Raw genomic sequence first — 19,708 nt, 5'->3', positions numbered from 1 at the left:
TCGTCGTCATCTTTGTTTTCGACGGTGTCGGCGTTGTTGTCGTCGTTGTTGTCGTCGTCGTCGTCGTCGTCATTGTCGTCATAACCGTTGTCGGCATCGTCATCGACGTTTTTCTTTTCCTCGCTTTCGAACTCGAACCGATCGTTCCCTCGATGTACGCGACAATCACCGCTTTTTTTCTGCAAAATATTGGTGAGCGTGCGAATGCGCGGGCGCACTTCGCTGCGGTAAACCGAGTCGTAAGAGACACGAAAGGCAGTGGCGTTTCTGGTTTCGGATCCGTTTCCTTGCTCGATCGAGCAGCAACGTCGAACCGACGACAAGAATCGACGATGATGGACACCGTACGCGATAACTGCGGTGAATTGTCGTTGCCGTTGGAGAATCTCGGAACCACGAACGAACGGGGCCGAGAGTCGGAAACGAAAGAAAGAGATTCCCGCGGTGGTAGATCGGCGCGGAAGAAAATGAAGAGGCAAGCCCGAGGACGAGTAGCAGCGGTCGTTGCCGTTGTTCCAATCGTACGACGTGGATGGTGGTCCCGTGAATTCGGGCGGATCGAGCCGCATGGACACAAGCTCGGGAACGTTGTTAACGTCCCCGGTCCGTCCCGACGACGATCGTCCCCGTCGACGGCCCACGCCACTGACTCGTGACGCGGTCCAATATCCTTCGGTTTGTCCACGTTGCCTTTCCGTTCTCGACGATATCCGTTTCGATAATATCGACGCCGACGATATATCGTGATATCGAATTTGTTTCGCTGATGATCCCTGTTGCGATCGCGTACGTTCCCGTCGTCTGACTGCACAAGGCCCCGCATCGCTGCCACCAAAGATCGGGGCTCTTGTTAGCTCGCCGCGTATGCTTCTCGATTCTGCCGTTTCTCGTCGTCGTTGTCGTCGTCCTCCTCCTCGCTTCTGTGCTCGTTGTTCGCTGGACGGACGACGACGGGTCGTCGGTAACGCCGAGGCGACTCGCGCTACCTCGTTCCTCGATTCTCCGCGGGTCGACGACGACGCGATCGACGGCCTCCGTGCTGGCGTCGCCGCGGCGATTCTCGTCGATAAATCGTCGAGACTCGGATCTTCTCGGTTGCAGCGGCAACGAACACCGACTGTCTCGGGGAATCGAAGAGCAAATCGAAGAGCAGGCCGTGATTGCCGATCGAAGCAAGGCGAATCTTTCGTCGTAACTAAGTTGCCGGTGTCTATCGTATAACCGATACACGGAGGATCGAATTTGCGCGTAAAGAGGGACAGTAGGTTGTTCGACGAGTCGCTTTCCTCCCCGCGGATGATCGAGACGATCTTCTTTTCCAGACGACTCGTAAATGATGTCAGCCCCGCTCGTAGATATCCCGGAGCCGATAGCCGGATGACAGCTGTCCGAGCGGCCCGGGGCGGCGGGGCCCTTAGAAGTCCCCCTGGAGCAGGCGGCCTCCTTCTCGACGATCCCGGCGATCTCGACGATGATCTCGACGGTGATCCGCGAAGCGAACGGCCAACTCGAACCGCGCCAACGCGACGATAACTTGCACGGTGGTGAAAACACCGGACGCCAACTCGCGCGGCAATGACAGTAGTGGTAATAACAATGGCGTGACCACGCGTTCCACGCACTCGGGATTCTCGTGCCACCGCCGCTTCCCCGCCGCCGCCGCCGCTGCTGCTGCACCCGATGATCCACCGCTTTCGCCTCTTCTTTCTGCCGCGCCACCTGCACCACCGACTCCTCGTGTCGTACAATCCCGCTGCTGCTCTCTTCTTCGCTCTCGATCTCGCTCTCGATCTCGCTCTCGATCTCGCTCTCGCTCTCGTTTTCGCTCGAACGCTCCTGTAACTGTTGTTGCTGTTGTCGCTGTTGTTGCCGCTGTTCCTGTCGCCGCCGCCGCTGTTCCCGATCTCGCTCCCGTTCCACCTGCCACTCGCGAATCTGCTGCTGATCTCGATCTCGATCCCGTTCCCGTTCCCGCTCGCTCTTTCTCGCAATTTGATTCTCTTGCCAGATGGTAGCCGCCACTTCCGATGCCGTTGCGGCACTGCAACCACGCCGGTAACGGCAGCTCTCGACCAGATTGACCAGCGAGACAGTGACGATCGTAAACGCGATGACAACCGTCGTCGTCGTTGTTGTTGTTGTTGTTGTTGTTGTGGTAGTAGTTGTTGCTGCTGTTGTTGCGCCGACAACGGCGACGGTGACGACGACAGCGACGGCGACGACGACGGCAGTGGCGACGGCAGTGACGACGGCAGTGGCGACGACGACGCCGGCGATACTGCCCGTTTCGAGGACGACGGAGACCTGCGATCTCTCGACCGGCGAAAGCACCTGGACACCGTAGTCCCCCTTCCGAGGCTCACCAGCTCCCGATACGGGGCACCGAGGTTCATGCTGCATCCTAAACGCCCGGCTATTCTCCCTTTTCTGTCTGCCCCCCTTCGGTTATCGCGGATGATCACGCTTGCCGATTACACGGCAACGCGTCCCACCGCGTTAACGACAACTTCAACGGCCACCACGTTGACAGCCTACACGGCACCGACGTCGTTTTCTTTGTTCGTTGCCATTGCGTCGGCTTCATGGACACACCCCAAGCAGGTTCGCCAGTAGCCTGCCGAGTATCCACCTTCCGCGCGAGTACTCTTACCTAACCTTTCCTCCTTGACCTCGTTGTGCTTTTCTCTCCCTCTCTCTTTCTCTCTCTCTCTCTCTCTCTCTCTCTCTCTCTCCGTCTCTCCTCAACCCTATCAGGCTGTCTTGCTCTTCCTTGCTCGCTCGCTCTCCCGATACAGTCAACGTATACCTGGTTTCTTACCCGACAACACCACCGTACGAGTTCTTATCTGCTTCCTCTTATCCTTTGTAACTTTTTCCGACGCGGGTCCGGACAGACACCTTCTTCTCCCTTCCTTCGCTTCTCGTTCGTATACAATACAGACAGGATTGCTTCCTCGGTGGCAAAGTGAGGTTAGGGGACTACCCTTGACAAATATGGTAGCGCGCACCAGGATCCGCGCGTGAGAGCTCGCGCGCGCGCGCGCGGAGGGGCGCGCGCACGGCCCTCTACACCGTGACGATGGAAATTCCAAACGATAGACGACGATAAGATCGTGGAATATTTCCTTCTTCCAAGGAATTCACCGATTCCTTTCTTCTTTCCTTTCCGTGCGTATTCCTCGTCGACTTCCTAGCACGAACGTTCGCTTCGTTCGATCGTTTCGTCGTTTCGCCGCGCGTCCTCGGGCAACCACCTTCTTACAAACTCGACGATTCCACTCGAGCCGTTTCGATACGCGAGACACTTGGACGAGGCACAAAACGGACGGATCGCGCGTCCGATCGGTTCACACGGGCTTTCGAAACGCTTCTCTTGCTCGCTGTACGAACATCGGATCGTAGCTCGAACACAGACGACGACTCGTTTCGGCTAAAATTTCAGCGAGCTTGTCGCCAAGCTCCTCGTGGCACCGTACTCCGTCTCGACCGTGGCGCACCTTTAAAATCGCGTCGTGTCACGTCGACTCGTTTGGTCGAATCCAGCGAAGGAAGACTGGCACGCGCCTGCTTCTATTCGGCACACGATTCGGCACAGATTTACAGACGGGTTATCGATACGGGCGCGCGACTCCTTCGCTCAACTTCTCTTATCGACGCATCGTATACAGGTTCGAAGGAAGTTTTATGCCACGACCAGCGCGACCGACGAACCTCTCCTTTTTTTCTTCCTCTCGCGCGTTTCTTTCGTTTTCCTTTTCGTTTCTCAGAACTAGGAAACGTTGGAGGCCGTGGGTACTGGCGTGGAAAGAGGCGAAACGGGGCCAAGTATACCGTGTTCCAGCGAAACCGACGAATCCACTTTTCGCGGTTTCGGGCGAGCAACCTTTATCGACAGGATGGTGGCGCGACCGATAACGATCGTGACTCGTCCAACCTTCTTTCTTCTTTCTTTCTTTCTTTCTTTCCTTCCTTCCGTTTCTCTACCTCTCCTCCCCCTCCCTTCTTCTTTCTTCTCCTTCGTCACCTGCGATTTCCTCTGTTCACCCTCGTACGCGAACGTTCCACAGGCAGGATCCCGCGTTTATCGTCGCGTAAATGAGAAATCCTGCAACGCGGACGGCGCTCGAACCACGCACGCAGGTACGCACGCACATACACACTTTTTGGGGTCGTGCGCGTGACGCGGAAACACCGACCCCGTAGCCGCGCACCAGCAACTGCGCGCGGGTCGTATGACGAACGTGCGGAGAGTCCCTCTTCGAGAGACGACGGAAACTTCGGTGCACCTTCGCTCTCTCGCTGCTCTGTCTTTCCAATTCGCACGCGCACACGCACACATACGTCGAAATTTCTCCTTCCGTTTATCCCCTCTCTCTATCCGCTACCGGTCATCCCCTCCTTCTACCCCATACTTTTTCCATCCCCTTCGTGCTTTCGTTCGCACGCGATTTTCCTCTTTTCACCGCCCTACCTTGCACCACCCGCTCCCTATTTAACTCGCTCCTTCTCCTTCTTTCCCCTGTTAGCCTCCCTTTCCAACCGACCCACCCCCGTCTATTTCGGTCTCCGTCTCTCTCCCCTCTATACACGTATTCCTACCAGTTGTAATCTCGGGTGGATCTCTTGCGCGCGCCTCTATCTCGGCTCCTTTCACCCCTATCCTCCTTTCCTATATATTCCTCTGGGAATATCAGCTACGTTGCCTCTCGCTCGCTGTCCACGTCCACGGCTATTACTCGCGAAAGAAAATTAACCACGGGATGGTACGTCGTCGAAAAACCATCGATATCGGTACCCTGCGAATAAACATCGATCGCTTAAACACCATCACCGTTTACCGAACCAGATCGGCATCGGTTGATCTGCACGCCGTGCGTTCTGCATACTGTTTACGGAATAGAAAAGTGTCCCGTGATCCGCCATCTTTCTTTTTATCGCTCTCGTCCAGGGGAGCTCCAACCATTTCCACCCTGATGCCTGTTTCCCTACGCCTCGATTCTACCCTTCGCTCTGTTCCCCTACCTCGGCCACCCAACACGGTGCCCTTGCCTTGCCTTGCCATCAGCTTCGCGTTTGTCCGTCTCTCTCTTTCGTACCCCTTCCTCTACTCTCGCTATTCCCCTAACTCGCTTTTCGGCTCCTCCAGCTTCCTCCCTCCCCGTTACGCAGTTTTCACGATCCCCTACCGTCGATTTTCCACCTCTTCATCCCTTTATCCCGTATTTTTCCGTCTCTCGACTAAAAACAACGGTACACACGTTGCCGGTTGCCTTCTGCCCCACGCAGTGCGTCGCTTCTATCGTTTCTACTACCAACGTCTATCGTTACCGTCTCCGACTTCTATTTCTCTTCTTTCCCCCGTCCTTCTTTCTCTCTCTCTCTCTCTCTCTCTCTCTCTCTCTCTTTCTCTCACTCTCACTCGGAACTTTAACTCGATCTCTCGGCCTTCGAACAATTTCCACCGAGATGCTCCTTCATTTTCAGAGAAAGCAACAATTACCTTTCCTCGTCACCGTTCGCCTATTTCCGCTCCATATTTTTCTCTCTTTTTCCGTAATTACCGTCTCGTTCGGCATTTCCGAGCTCCTTTCCTTCCTTCTTCCACGTTCGATAGATTCCTGTAATCGTACGCGTTCGCGCTATATCCGAAATTCCGCCGTTCCCGGACAACGGAGATACCGTGGTCGGAACCGACGCGAGGTCGAGCGTCTGAAAAAAGCGTCGGATTAAGATATCCTCGGATTCGATGTCGCGCCTCCTTTATTCGTTGACCTACTGTCGTAACAGATCCGATAGAAACGTAATTCTAATTGCTTGGGATCGTGTTCGCGAAAGACGTTCGTATCTCCTGTCTCCCACCTTCCCCCTCCGCCGCTTGCCCTGCTCGTACGATGCTCAATCGCTTCGTTCGTTGAACGTAAGGGATCGTCCGTTTTCGTGGACTGATCGTATCTCGATAAACGGCTGCGTTTCCAAGATGCGACGCAATCGTGCGTTCGTTTAAACGACGATCGTCTGATACTTATCTTTGTCGGAGAGAGTAACATCGATATTTACGGAATTGAGAAGATCGTCAACGTCTAAGGACGTATCGCCGTAGATGCAACCGTGATGTTCGAAATATATCTGTGGACGATGCAGCATTGAAGGCGCAAAGCGCATGTACCGCGTTAGCATCCAGAGCGACCACGTTTTCTTGCGCACGGATATACGCATACACGAGAAGGCGTATCCTACCAAGGACGTTTCGCAGCAGATCCTTCTCTCTCCCTCCGCCTTCTCCGCTGTCCCTCTCTCTCTCGTACTTATTCGCTCTCCCTGTTTGAAAGTTAGGTCGGCAGTATTACCGCGCATGACCACGGACGAAGGGAAATATTCGCGAATCGATAATTCGCGAGCAGCTGCAGCAACAGCAACGAGTTAGTCACGCGAACGACTAGCCCGTTCGATTATTACTGGAGCAATTCGCGTTGTGGTGGTAATCTCTAAATTATACATTGTTGTATATCCTTCGCGATATAGCACGGTCGTAGGTTAAGTCAACCGTCAAAGTCTATACGATCGAGACATCGGTACGAACGAACGAAATTTCAGAAAGTTGGAGAGATAAGAGTCGGACTACTTAGTCAGAGTCTCACGAGTGTACCAACTCACCTATGGTTTGCCATCGGTATTTTACGCTTTAATTTAGAATCATACCGGCTACGGTAGAGAATTTATCGGTCTCGTAGAATTTGCACGTGTATCGTGTCACATTGTCGTACGTCAAGAGCATTCTCAATCTTAAGATGATTTTCGTTCAAGTATATCCTAAAATTTGTACGTCGTTTCCTGCGCGCATGAAAATTTTTACTTGTCCTTCGTGTCCTGACGATAGCGGAAAGATAGCGATAGCGATAGAAAATCCTTGCAAATGTTTACGATAGCCAGATAGCCATCGGAAATAAAAACTTCAAAAACGTGATCACGCAACGCTGATAAATACCTCGCAGAATAGACTCCGGCATTTTAGTGCTCATGAAAACGTGCGGTTATCTATATTCTTTCGAGCTAACTTCGATCGCAATGACATCTGATCATTGGCAAGGAATATGTATGTACACGCTTAAATATACACGCGGTACGATCATCATTGATCTCGTATCTTGATCCGCTCGTATCATGTGCACTAATTATCGCAATATCATTTCCTTTGTCTAATATCGTGAGTTGAATTTTAAAAAGTATATTCTTTGAATATTCAGATTTGTATCTTCAATTCTTTTTCCACCACTTTCCTTCCTCCGACAACACTTAGCATGTCGATCCGGTGTCAGTTACGGACATTAAACGCTATTAACAGATAGAACGTATAAAAACACGACGCAGGTAAACGTAAGGTCAAGTTGTTAGAATTCGTTTTCTTTATCTTCTTCGATCCTCGCGCAACGGCAAAATTCTATTTTTATAAATCGCCTCGAGAACGAAGATTTATCGATTGCGATAAGATAGAACACTCGGCAAAAATTACTTGTTCCATAATAATTTTGTATCCGTACTAAATCATTAATTTTCATTCATCGCGTTAAACATTATGTAACAGCTATAATATCTTCCTTGAATATGCGGATGCGATTACAGCGATGAATCGTCGACAAATTGCGTCGCGTTACAAACGTTATCTAACAATACATACAGATTTTTGTAACACGTTCTGAATGATATACCAATGGTTGCGATACGAGGAAATTGATAGAAACGTTCGATTACTTAATTTTCGGTCGCTAATGTGACACATCCGTATCGTCGAGAAACTGTTTTGAAATAACTAGAAAAAAAAAAAAAAAATTACAATTACGTGTGTACGTGTCGGAATCTGACTGGTTATTAGCATCGGACGTGCTCGATTTTGTGATCACCGCATATGAAAAAGCAGCAAGAGGTAGAAGAAGGGATGTCGAAAGGTATGGGTAACAGAAGAGGAAAGATCAAGAGGATGAATAAGAAAGATTCAGAGGTGGAGGAAGAAATCGGGGTTGCTGCGATAGCGAAGGTGGAGAGGATGAAGCTATTCGGAAGGTTGAAGAGGCCGAAGCTACGAAGAACAGAGCACGATCTTTCCTCGTCATCGTGACCGTCTCTGGCCGATTTTCTAACAAGGAGGCCAATTCAAATGGCATTGTGTCGTCACGTGCGGCCACTCGCTCTTTCTCAACAGAACGCTGTTAGAACCTCTTCCCCCTGTACAACCGCAAAACTTTCCTACATTATCACCTCTCTGTACCTACCTTCTTCTTCTCCTCCTACTCCTCCACCACCATCCTCTTTCCTATTCTAGTCATTTTAGTCTCCCACCTCTTCTTTATTCTCTTGTATCAAAACAATCTTCCATGAAATTATACACACTTTGTTTCCTTTTTTCGCGAAATGCAATTTCCTACTCTTTTCCTTATTTTATGTCGGACCTAAAATTTATCGGACAACAGTAACATGTTTCTATACGAACAATTAACACAATGAACCAGTATGTATTTTGAATGTACTATGAAACACGATTCCTCCCTCTATTTATTTAAATAAATTACTTTATCTCGATAGCGATAGAAAAACTACATACAGTAGAACACAAAATATAAATATCTTTTTATTTTTATCCGAATAATACATCTAGCGTTAAACAATAAGACGACAGCAAGCCCAATCTTTCGATTTAGACATCATAATGATCAAGTAAAAATTCATTCTTTGATATTGTAAAATATACATATATATATACATACATACATACATACATACACACACACACACATACATACATACATACATGCAACAAACATACATACATACATACATACATACATACATACATACATACATACGAGCGCGCGCACGGATAATAAGTTCACACATACTGGCTATTTACACAATTTTATACAACTTTCCTTTCTCCCGAAAGACTTTATTTAAACACCAATCGAATCACAGTAATCATTTCCTAATTTCCGTAATTCCGTAATCGTATTTTCTTTAGATAATATGCTTTTCTAATATCGGTACGCAGTTTAATTTCAGATAATTTTATCACGTTATTAGGAAATGGCTGAAATCTCCCCTTTCTATCTGTCTATATATATATAAAAGTTTACAGAACCTATACAGAAAACGTCATGTCAAAAACATTCAATTACATTTTATTACGTCATTTTAGAAAAAGATATTACAGATGTACCATTACTCTCTATCAAAGGTGTTTAACAAAATTCAATTTGATTAACATAGCAACTAACGTCCCAAATATTTCCTATTAGAATTTTATATCTTATATGTTCTGCACATTGAAGAAAATTCTATTTTTGGTCTCTTAACCTATATATGTATATATATATGTATGTATGTATATATATATATATATATATATATATATATATATATATATATATGTATGTATGTATATACAATAACAAATAATATTTACAAACTCATGTTGCGCATCATATCATTAAAAAATATTTTTTCTCTCATTATATGTATATATGTATATCGCCAATAATCATCATTTAATGTTTATAAAATAACTAAAAGTATATCTATTCGTTTATCAAAGAAAATTATGTATATATCATGGTAACTGACAAAGAAAATGATAAATGTAGATATATTAATCGATAGCTGAGTGCAAAGATAAAATATCTAGGCCATAATTGTAAATATAAAACTGTAAATAAACATTAGTAATTTTAACGATGTTGATCAAAACTTTGAATAAAATAAGTGAATATTTCAAGTGGACTGATTATAATAATTTTGGGTAAACTGTTTCTATATGAATATTTTTTAAACGACTAACAGATATATCTGAAAGATTAAATTACATAGACATATGCCTAAAAAAATAATTTGCAGTCTTAACGCTATTAAACTATTTTCATATATTTAAAATGAGTTTTAGTTAAAACAAGTTAATAGGGTAACAATTATTCTTACTATTAAAACAATGGCAGATCGTTTTGAAGAAGAAATTTTCTCTTACCTTGATATAAAATACACGATGTAGAAAAAATGGTTGATGAACGGTGAGAATGTTAGACAAATGAAATAAGTTTACAGAACATGCACGTTAATGCAAACCATTTAGTTGACCGAGTTACAAGTGGAGATAATTTTAGTTCTTTTAAATAAAAGGTGAAGTTCTTGAAGCATTCAAAATTTTCCATTTTTTCATAGTTACGATTATTTTAGTGATCTATATCAAATTTTGTAACACCTTAAAAGAACATACCAATTTTATCCAAGACATAGACATGTGATAAAAGAATAGATGCAATCGAACTTTATACGTGAATATCGGTCTCTTCATAATCAGTGTCAGTAATATTTGTAGCTTCATTTTCAATTGGTACAACAGATCCAATTTCACAAATTTGTGAATTCGCTACGGGTCGTCTATTGCGATTTATTATTTGAGCAACAGGGGCTGGCAACCCTTCAGCATCAGTATATAAATTCACCGTGTGTGGTTTAGTACTGCTCACAGAACACTCTAAGTCCGGCAACTCACCTAATTAAATGATTAAAGTTGCTATTTTCTTTTTTTCACTACTTTGTTTATTAACCCTCACAGTGCTAGGGAACACTATAACCATATAACAAACTATGTAGGTACTAATGAATAACGAATCATGTTAAGCTGCAATGGGAGGATTAATAAAAACCACATTTAAATGATGTATAAAAATAATTCTTACCATTGATGCTATGAATGTCAAACGCTCTGAAAACCGTTCCACTAGATGGTTCTCCAGCACTTATACTAGATTCATCATCTGGAGTATCAAACAATTCTTCAGAATCAGAACTACTGCTTGAATGGATCATATCGCGCTGCCTTGTTTCCGGCCTTCTGGCACGACTAAAAGGATTCTCCCTCTGTCGTGAAAATGTTCCACCTTGAGTTCCTAATAAAATATTTCCAATTTAGTAGAATATAACTTATCGTACGATACAAGTAATTCTGTAATTGAATTTTTTAATATGGAAAAATAAAGATTTTTTTCATACCTTGATGACCTTCACGAATCAAAGGTGTCGTGTCATCGGCATCCGAATCACTTTCGTCAGTAACAACTTGCTCATCCGCCGCAAAAACTTTTCGTTTACAAACAGGACAAACCCTACGATTTTTTGTCAGCCAAGGGTCAATACATTTTGTATGATAAGCTGGAAATAAATGATACGTTATTATTCAAGATACAAATAATATTAACTATAAAACATTTCATGTACTAAACAATGTGTTTAACTGCACTGAACACATACTAACCATGTGCACAAGGCAAAACTCTTAATTTTTCACCTTCTGCGTAATCATCTAAACAGATGGCACATGTTTCATATGGATCGCCTTTCGTATATTTATGCGTAGGAATCTTTTTCAAACTTGAATTAGGTAACCTATGCCTTCGTTGCCTTCTTCTATCTTTAATACATCTAACAATCTGTAATTTACAAAAAAATGTTTTAAATATAGTTATTTGCTGAAAACACTTACCACAATAATTTAGACATTGTTTAATATATGATATGCTTAGGATATGCTCACCATAAAGATAACCATGACTAGAAAACATATCCCAACAACAATAGCAAAAGGTAAGAGCAAGTGTGTTATATTAAATGGAGTATCATCATTAATTAGTACAAAATACAATTCATCGTATAAATAATTTTCCTTAATAATCAATCCTGTGATCTCGCTAACAAATACAGATGGTATTAATATTCCTACAGGATCTCTAGCTTGCATTGGTTCTGTAACAAAGTATATATTTATAATTTCCCCCTCTCAATACTGGAATATTATTATACAAATATTTCCAATGATAATTATTATATATGTATATTTCTCATAATGAAAATAATTACCTAATTTGTTGCTGTTCACATTATGTATAATTACAGCGTCATATCCTGCTTTCTGTGCCATTCGTATTTTTCTTTCAAAACTACAGTTATAGCGAGCAATTAAAATTACCCAATTACCATTATAATTAGTAATATTGGGAGGGCCCTGTATTTCATGACACGCTGTAGGTGGTTCTGCATACACAACCATCCCCTAACAAAAAGTTTCCCGTAAATCAAAGTATTTATTTCGTTTCTAATTTGTATTTGTTTATTATTTTATTTTTTTATAAACTATCAAAACTATTAACATAATGATATCCCATAGATAATATTTTATATTTTATACATATCTGTATAAATACTGCGATATTTTTTCCAATGTGTATAACATAACAGGAAAGATCATAGAAGCATCATATATGATTGTATGTTAAAATACCTTAATCCCTTCAGATGGTATTAAACCTCCAAATCTTGCAGGTATGTCTCTAAATTCTTCTTCAATTTGATGCCTTGCAGCTGCAGAAAATACTAAAATATCTGCTCTGCTGCACATCACACAAAAGACAAGAAATGTAAGCCACAACTGAAGTTGGTGGCTTAAGCAACACTGTTTCATCTTTTAAAGTATCAGAAGTGTGTATCCACTATCTTGTTAATTTTAATACTCTATCAAGAATTTGATTAAGGACTTCATTATATATTGTATTTAATCCCAAGATACTAATGTATCCATCGCAATGAACAAAATAACGCTAGCCTGCCAAAATGATTATAATAGTTTCAGACTGTTTATTTACATTGTTGTTTACTTTTTATTTATGTATCTTACATATCATCATAAAATTGCAATTAATAAATTATACAATTTTATCATTTTTACAATGAAGCTTGTGAACTTGTATTCAAATATTTCGATTAAAAACAACATTAGTTTTCAATGTGAATCTTTTTTCCCAATACATATTTCTTAGCGATAAGTCACATATTTTATAGTAATGAAGACCTTTTATCTTTAAAAGGATTGATTATTAGTAGATTTACTAGCAGATATGCTAAATATTGTTATATCATTAAGTAATAATTAGCTTTCCGTGCAATAACAAAGAAATTAATTCGCATTTCGTGGAGTAATTTCCATTTATTTTACGTAATTAATGAGCGAAATTAAGGAATCGGACACATACAAAGTACCTAATATCGTGTGAATTATAACGTTCCCTTCTAACAATATATGTATGTTGTAAACGATTAATTATTGATTAATTACTAAATAAACAACCCGTAAGCAGAAAATATAAATGTTATTCTTTTGCTGGTATGAGAAAAAAGATTGTACATTTAATGTGCGACGCACATCCGTAATTTCGATGTAATATATCGAGGAACGGTTAGCATGATCATAGGATATGATAATTGAATTTCTCCAAGTTATACTGGATACAGTAAAATACTAGATATAATAATTCATATGAATAAAAACAATATACACAAGTAAATAGATACGTGACAAACGGTGAGATACATATGTATGAAAATTTAACCCTATAATTTTTCTTGCTAGTAGAACGCTCAAATATAAATACATAGATAATTTCGATACATACTAGTATTCCTCTATTTTTTTCATCCAGGAAACTGCGTTATGTACGTCACGCAGGGAACGTTCAATCGGTTCGTAAAGTGCACGTACATGCAAACCATCCATTCACAGATGTAATATCGTAGATATTATGGGTATGCAATAAGATACATATCGTTTACACATTGCATTTCATTTGCACCTTCCTGAATCTTTCTTCCAAAAATTTGAGGTTATAAGGATATCGTAAAACGTCGTGAATATTGTTCACTGATAAAAACGTAAAATCTTTACGACGACATTAGGTCGACTGCGAAGTTGATTAATCTATTGAGTAAAATTTGTAAGCAAATGTCAAAGGCCCAGCTCTGTAAACGAATTGCTCATTCGTGCTTATTCATAATTACTTCAATAAAAGCGATTCGACCAGTCGCATGTACATAACACAAAAACCATCTATACAATTTCTCTATTTAAAAAAAGAAGAAACTGTACGTAACTTGATCACTGGAGTGGAGTCACGCGGATGTCATACAGATACATACATATACTTTTTCCTCTATTTTCTTGTGGAACTATCTGATAGAGCCATGACGAACATATTCATCGCTGTGTTTGCCTGTGTACACGTCCACGCGTTGCAAGCGCTAAATTTAAATTCAATTAAATGTCAGCTTATAACACATCGATTTTTATGTCATACGATTAACATTCTTTATAAAACTAACCTACAGATTAAACTTTACTTATTTAAACTTCCGATTCGTTATTTTCATATCCTAATCATTAAAGGAATGCTAATATTTATTTGAGATATTTTATTCTCTAATCTAATCTAAAGTATGTATGTAGTACTCAATTAAATTTGTTATTCTTATAATCAATTATAAAACTGATGTTAATATTTTTAATATTATTTTTATTTTAGTTCATTAAACAAATTAAACATATGACATGATTTTCGTAAAAAGTATATTTAAAGTATACATACTTACAATTAATATAATTAGTACAATTACAACTGTTTACATTAGATAAAACATCTATAACGCCAGTGTACTTAAATAATCACAGAAAAGACTGATTACTCAGTAAAATCAAACAAGGGAAGATACTTTTCTGTTTTCGGATGTAAAATTTATGTCTGTGTATTTATAATCTCGTACTTTTCTAAGTTACTTATATTTTATGTTAAGAAATTATTAGCACATGTGCACATCACAAGTGTGAAGAACGATCATTTACAAAATATATGATTCAACAAGTGTAATACATAGCAAAACTGAAATTCGACTTTATCATTTATAAAGACAATTAAAAAAACATTATTTATATGTAATCTGGTTTTTTAATACTTAAGGAATAATTAATTGAATTTACATCATAGTATATAACATATTTTGCCTGAGTGACTTCGAAAAGACTATATTTTTACTATTTCAGCATAATTATCATCATTTATAAAAAAAGTGATTAACTATTACAATGGTAATATACTGAATATATTAGAAAGAAAGGTCATTATGGAAAATCAGAAATTTCGGCTTGTATCAAAGTGTTATTCCATTATAAATAAAAATGTGTGTGTATATATATACACATATATACATACACATACACACATATAAGGTGAAGGCACTCATCAGCAAAATCGCTTATACTGAAACAAATTACAAATTTATACATTGCACCAAGTTCGTTATTTTCTATCAGATTTTAATAATGAAGTGAAACATTACTCTGATTTCATTAAAACTTTCCACGAGAAAATCTTTCATCCAAACGTTGTGCTTTATTAATGATAGCATTCTTCTGAGCTTGATCAAATCGATTAACTTGTAAGTCAATATCCCTGTCAAATGGTCTTCTAAGTACCTGCTCAGTTGATCTTGCCTTTTTCTCTTCTTTCTAAAATTTATATTTTATTTACTAAAGTTTCATTTATCGAGAGATCAAAATATCTGAAAATAAAGTATGTAATAAACGTATACCCGTTTTTTTTCCTGAAGCTGGTTTTGATGTATTTCTAAAAGTGACTTTTCACATTTCTTATTTTTCCGACATTCAGTTTCATTACTTTCATCAAATAACTCTCGAATTGATGTTTGAACATTGTACAGTTTTTCTTCTTCCTAAAATAATAAAATATTGACAACTTTACTGTATTGAAATAATTCTCTACTCTACTAAATATTATATCGTATTTACTCGTTGTTTCCGTTTCTCAGCTTTCTTTGCTGGAGTATCTGTCCAGCACGACCTATCAGACATATCTGGACCTGCTTTCATTCGAAATTTTCGTGCTGTTAATCCTAAATTATTGATCCGAGTCGGAGGTAACTCGATCATCCATTCTTCCCGTTGATTCACCATACTATAATCCTAAAATGTTATTCATTATATTGTTGTCTTTGAATATTGTAAATATCGAAATATGATTTATTTTACCTCGTCCTTTTGTTCACTTTTAATTAGCTGCGCTCTTTGTTCCAATTGTCTATGTACATAGTTACTCTCTAACGCTGGATGATTAACCGGCAATGGACCTATGCCGTCTTCGTCTTCAGATTCTATTTGATCTACTTCATTATTATTAAACGACTCTATGGTATTTGGAAGAGTAGGGCCTATGGTTTTTGTATTTGTTTCATCATTACATTTCTGCTTTAATAAATGTGGTGGTAATGCTGGACCAAAGACAACATCCGAATCGTTTTGCATTATATTATCTCGATTAATACTATTTAGTGTGTCTTTTTCAATTCTTTCATTTATATTCTGTGCATCATATTTTGGTGAACAAGGTCCTATAAAATGTATATCTGTATTTGATTCCATACTAGTGGGGGAATTAGTTATTAACTGCGGTGGCAAAGCCGGTCCATATGTCGTAGATTTCTCAGCATACATATGAGATGAATGGACATCTGTTGCTTTTACAGAGTCGTAATTATTAAGATGCAAGGAAGTTTGCTCAGTAAAATTCAAATTTTCTTCCTTACTATTTAAATCAACTGTATCTTTCCTTGATTCCGTCAGTATAGGCGACGTAGTACCTAATGAGGAATCTGAAATGGCACCAGAATTATTATTGCTGGAACCATACAACATATCATTCTTCCTTGCATTTACCTTTTGCGATCCTTCCATGGATTCGATTCGTATCACGTGCTTTTTCGGTGAATTATCATATTCATTGCTCAAATTTCTTTTTTTCGACTTCTTATTATGTTGTCGTGATAGTGAGTTCCTGTTTCTTATTTCCGAACTATCAGACATATTTTCATCCGTTTCCGACAGGATATCAAATTCAGATAAATTTAATTCCTCCTTATATCCTTGACTCTCCACTGAAAAATCTCTTTTCATTAGTGATTCATTACCGCTATGACCCTGCCCTATATTTTTGGGTGAGGAGTATGCTTCTAAGCGTTGCCCTTCATCTTCTTTTGCCTGCATCCTTTTATGTATATATCTTTCAGACTCTCCTCGAAACTTACCGTGATCTTCAGATCTTACTTTATATGATTGATAACTTTTATCACGACTTTTATCGCAAATATGATGCTTATATTTTTCGTTAGATTTACTTCTATGCTTGTCATTTTGAGATCTATCATTTTCATTTCTGCTACGACATCGTTCTTGAGATCTGTCGCTTCGATGTTCGTTTCGATCTCGATTTTTGTGTCGTTTTGGGTCTTTTGTTTTATGCTTTGAGGATAACGAAGTACTTTTGGTATCCGAACTGACATCTCTTACACTTTTATAATCTTTATTATCTTCGCGTCTTGAGTTCCTTGACTCGACAGAATGTTTTGTGTATTTAGTAGAATATTTGAGGTCTTTATTATCAATGTTTAATTCTTTTGAAAATCTATGTTCTCTATTACAATCATGTTTAGATTTGTCTTTTTTGTCTTTGTATTCTATATCACTATAGCAAAATTCCTGTTCTGACTTTCCTGATTTTACATCTACTTGCACATTATCTTTACGGGTGGCTTCAAAACGAAATCGTCGTCCTTCATCACTGTCCTGACTCTCCGAGTCAGAATCCATCGTAGTCATAATTAGTTACTTGCTGAAAGTAGCAGAAATTTAATTTTTTACATGTACATAAAAGAAATACACATATATTTTTAATATAAACAGATAACGCCATATACATATATATGCAACAGAGATTAATTTTAATTCTTAACTCTTAATTATTCTAACTGGCTCATAAAAATATTCCATGACACGACTATACATTATGTGAACGATAATACCCAGGAAAAATAATTAGAATTTAACTAGATGAGAACTTTATTTCAAATACATTCGTATGAAACATAGTACATATGACAGAATTAAAGTATGAGTAAAATAAATGTAATTACTACTCCATGCGCTTGGCTGTTTCCTTTGATTGTGCTTGGTTCTTCACACCTTCCACTATGCTTTTGACTTTACTTTGATTTGACTCTAGTTTTGAGAGGGATGTTATCTGTGAATTTGTTTGTAACATCTTCATTACTTTTGCTACACTGTACTGAACAGATTTCATAAATCCAGCAGTTATAATCCCTTTTAAACTTTGGGTAACACTGGATCTCCATACAATTTCTTTCAAGCATTCCTCTAATATTTCACCACAATCAGGATCATAAGCAATTGCTCGTAAACAATCTTCAGTATCCTTTGATCTAGGACCTTGAGACCATGCTCGGACAAGTTTAACTTGTGGTATTCTAGGTAACTGATTCAGATGATGTATTTTTGCTGTAGGACTTGCATCTTGATGACAGGTAACAGCCATTTTCTCAGACTTTGGAATATCAACATAATTTTCAAAATGTTGTAAAATTGGACTATATAATTGCTTAAAGTATGTCAGCTGAGGTAGAACAATGTTATTAACTTTTTCTTTATTCTCACCAAAAGTCATTCGAAAATCACCATTGTAGGATAAACCAGCAATTTTTTTATAAAAGTCAACTTCCGTAAAATGCTGTGGAAGTAATAATAATGCTGCATGTACAGCTGAATGTAAATTTTGTACGAGAGCTGTAGGTAATTGAGAATATTCATTTGGTTCCACGAGTATTTTAACTGGCTTATGTAACCTTCCTGCTAAATATATATCGGTCCAATCTAACAGATCTTCTATTAGTGAAATTTCAGAAATTACACCATATTTGACAATATATCCTTCTGACATTTGAACTAATGTATTATAATATATTTTAGCACCCCATTTTTCTTGTACATTAGTAATTGCTTTATGTCCAAAAAATCTCAATGGTTGAGCGTAATGTTTAGGATTAAGTTTCAAATTTTCAGCATGCCATTGATTTACATTGCGAACAACAAATATAAGATCCACCATATTGTTAGACTGATTGTTTAATTGTTTGAATGCAGCAGATCCATATGCAAAGCAAAACTTTATGTTTCTTGGGAAATTTTTAAGTAATTCTTTCAATTGATGAACTCCTACTAACTTTTCCATTGTACAGAAATATTAACAGTACAATCAAGTTCTGTATAAAAGCACTCAATAGCTTTAATTCTGCATAATACTTCTTTATCCTTAAATATTAGACTAAAAATTGTAATGCAATCATTACAGATGTTTCCTCTTTTCTTTCTTCTATAAATTTAATTAGAGTACAGTTGATTTGTTTTGTGACTATCAAAATTATAAATGTAATTAAAGGAAAAAAAGAAGAGGCACTTGAAGTAAAATAAATATATTTCGGTCCCAAATCGTCTTACAGTTTCAACAAGAAAGATCGCAAATTTTTGGACATTTGTAATCAACTGCGCCCTTTATCAACCGAGATCCATTCCGTCTAACCTAAAATTTCGTCTCATGAATTGTTTAATTAATGTACATACTTACTTAAAGTTGAAGGAATATCCTATACCGAAGATTTACTACTATCCATTAACCTCAATAATATAATTAATTTAAAATAAACAAGAGTAAACAAACGACAAAATTATGCAATATAACATTTGTGCTGCGCATCGCATTCACAAAAACATGATTGCTTGAAGTACAATACTATCTGTTTTATATTGGCTAGTTTAGAAATCGCCAATTTCCGTTCTGTCTTTTCATTGGATTTAATCATTGGATACTTCTATGTACTATTTTGTTTGAACATTTTGATATATTTTCACAGTTATTTTCACACATACACACATATATACCTGTATTAGTAATACAATTAACCATTTTAATAATTCTTA

The 19,708-nt window shown here is 39.2% G+C and overlaps 4 protein-coding genes across 10 annotated transcripts; all 4 read right to left on the bottom strand.

The window, feature by feature from the left end:
• Nucleotides 1-458: 458 nt before the first annotated feature.
• LOC117234566 lies at nt 459-5,359 on the bottom strand. The gene has a single exon (XM_033495922.1). The coding sequence runs from the start codon at nt 2,398-2,400 to the stop codon at nt 592-594; it is 1,809 nt and encodes a 602-aa protein (XP_033351813.1). The 5' UTR covers nt 2,401-5,359; the 3' UTR covers nt 459-591.
• A 4,525-nt stretch (nt 5,360-9,884) lies between these two features.
• On the bottom strand, nt 9,885-14,070 carry LOC117234467 (E3 ubiquitin-protein ligase RNF13-like). 2 transcript variants are annotated; one of them, XM_033495700.1, is made up of 8 exons: nt 13,491-14,070; nt 12,323-12,552; nt 11,902-12,094; nt 11,579-11,787; nt 11,300-11,474; nt 11,038-11,196; nt 10,725-10,934; nt 9,885-10,537 (listed from the first exon to the last, which is right to left on the bottom strand). In XM_033495700.1, the coding sequence occupies exons 2-8, from the start codon at nt 12,500-12,502 to the stop codon at nt 10,311-10,313; spliced, it is 1,353 nt and encodes a 450-aa protein (XP_033351591.1). In that variant the 5' UTR covers nt 12,503-12,552; nt 13,491-14,070; the 3' UTR covers nt 9,885-10,310. The 2 variants fall into 2 exon arrangements, with proteins under 2 accessions (XP_033351591.1, XP_033351590.1); XM_033495699.1 differs by having other exon boundaries at nt 12,323-12,643; nt 13,491-14,069.
• An 807-nt stretch (nt 14,071-14,877) lies between these two features.
• LOC117234657 (transcription initiation factor TFIID subunit 1) lies at nt 14,878-17,536 on the bottom strand. Of its 2 annotated transcripts, XM_033496088.1 has the most exons (5): nt 15,914-17,536; nt 15,674-15,847; nt 15,457-15,597; nt 15,205-15,373; nt 14,878-15,125 (listed from the first exon to the last, which is right to left on the bottom strand). In XM_033496088.1, the coding sequence occupies exons 1-4, from the start codon at nt 17,534-17,536 to the stop codon at nt 15,215-15,217; spliced, it is 2,097 nt and encodes a 698-aa protein (XP_033351979.1). In that variant the 3' UTR covers nt 14,878-15,125; nt 15,205-15,214. The 2 variants fall into 2 exon arrangements, with proteins under 2 accessions (XP_033351979.1, XP_033351978.1); XM_033496087.1 differs by having other exon boundaries at nt 14,878-15,373.
• Nucleotides 17,427-19,686, bottom strand: LOC117234658 (phosphatidate cytidylyltransferase, mitochondrial). Of its 5 annotated transcripts, none has more exons than XM_033496092.1 (3): nt 19,670-19,686; nt 17,851-19,310; nt 17,427-17,549 (listed from the first exon to the last, which is right to left on the bottom strand). In XM_033496092.1, exons 2-3 carry the CDS (start codon nt 18,960-18,962, stop codon nt 17,543-17,545), a joined length of 1,119 nt encoding a protein of 372 aa, XP_033351983.1. In that variant the 5' UTR covers nt 18,963-19,310; nt 19,670-19,686; the 3' UTR covers nt 17,427-17,542. The 5 variants fall into 5 exon arrangements, with proteins under 5 accessions (XP_033351983.1, XP_033351984.1, XP_033351981.1 ...); XM_033496093.1 differs by lacking the exon at nt 19,670-19,686 and adding an exon at nt 19,356-19,662 and having other exon boundaries at nt 17,851-19,055; XM_033496090.1 differs by lacking the exon at nt 19,670-19,686 and adding an exon at nt 19,381-19,662.
• Nucleotides 19,687-19,708: the final 22 nt, after the last annotated feature.

Source organism: Bombus vosnesenskii, unplaced genomic scaffold (genome assembly GCF_011952255.1).
Source record: "Bombus vosnesenskii isolate JDL3184/JDL3185 unplaced genomic scaffold, Bvos_JDL3184-5_v1.1 scf7180000013305, whole genome shotgun sequence".
In the NCBI taxonomy this organism is placed as follows: domain Eukaryota; kingdom Metazoa; phylum Arthropoda; class Insecta; order Hymenoptera; family Apidae; genus Bombus; species Bombus vosnesenskii.
Note: the sequence above shows the minus strand (reverse complement) of the source record. Positions and strands in the feature narration are given on the sequence as shown.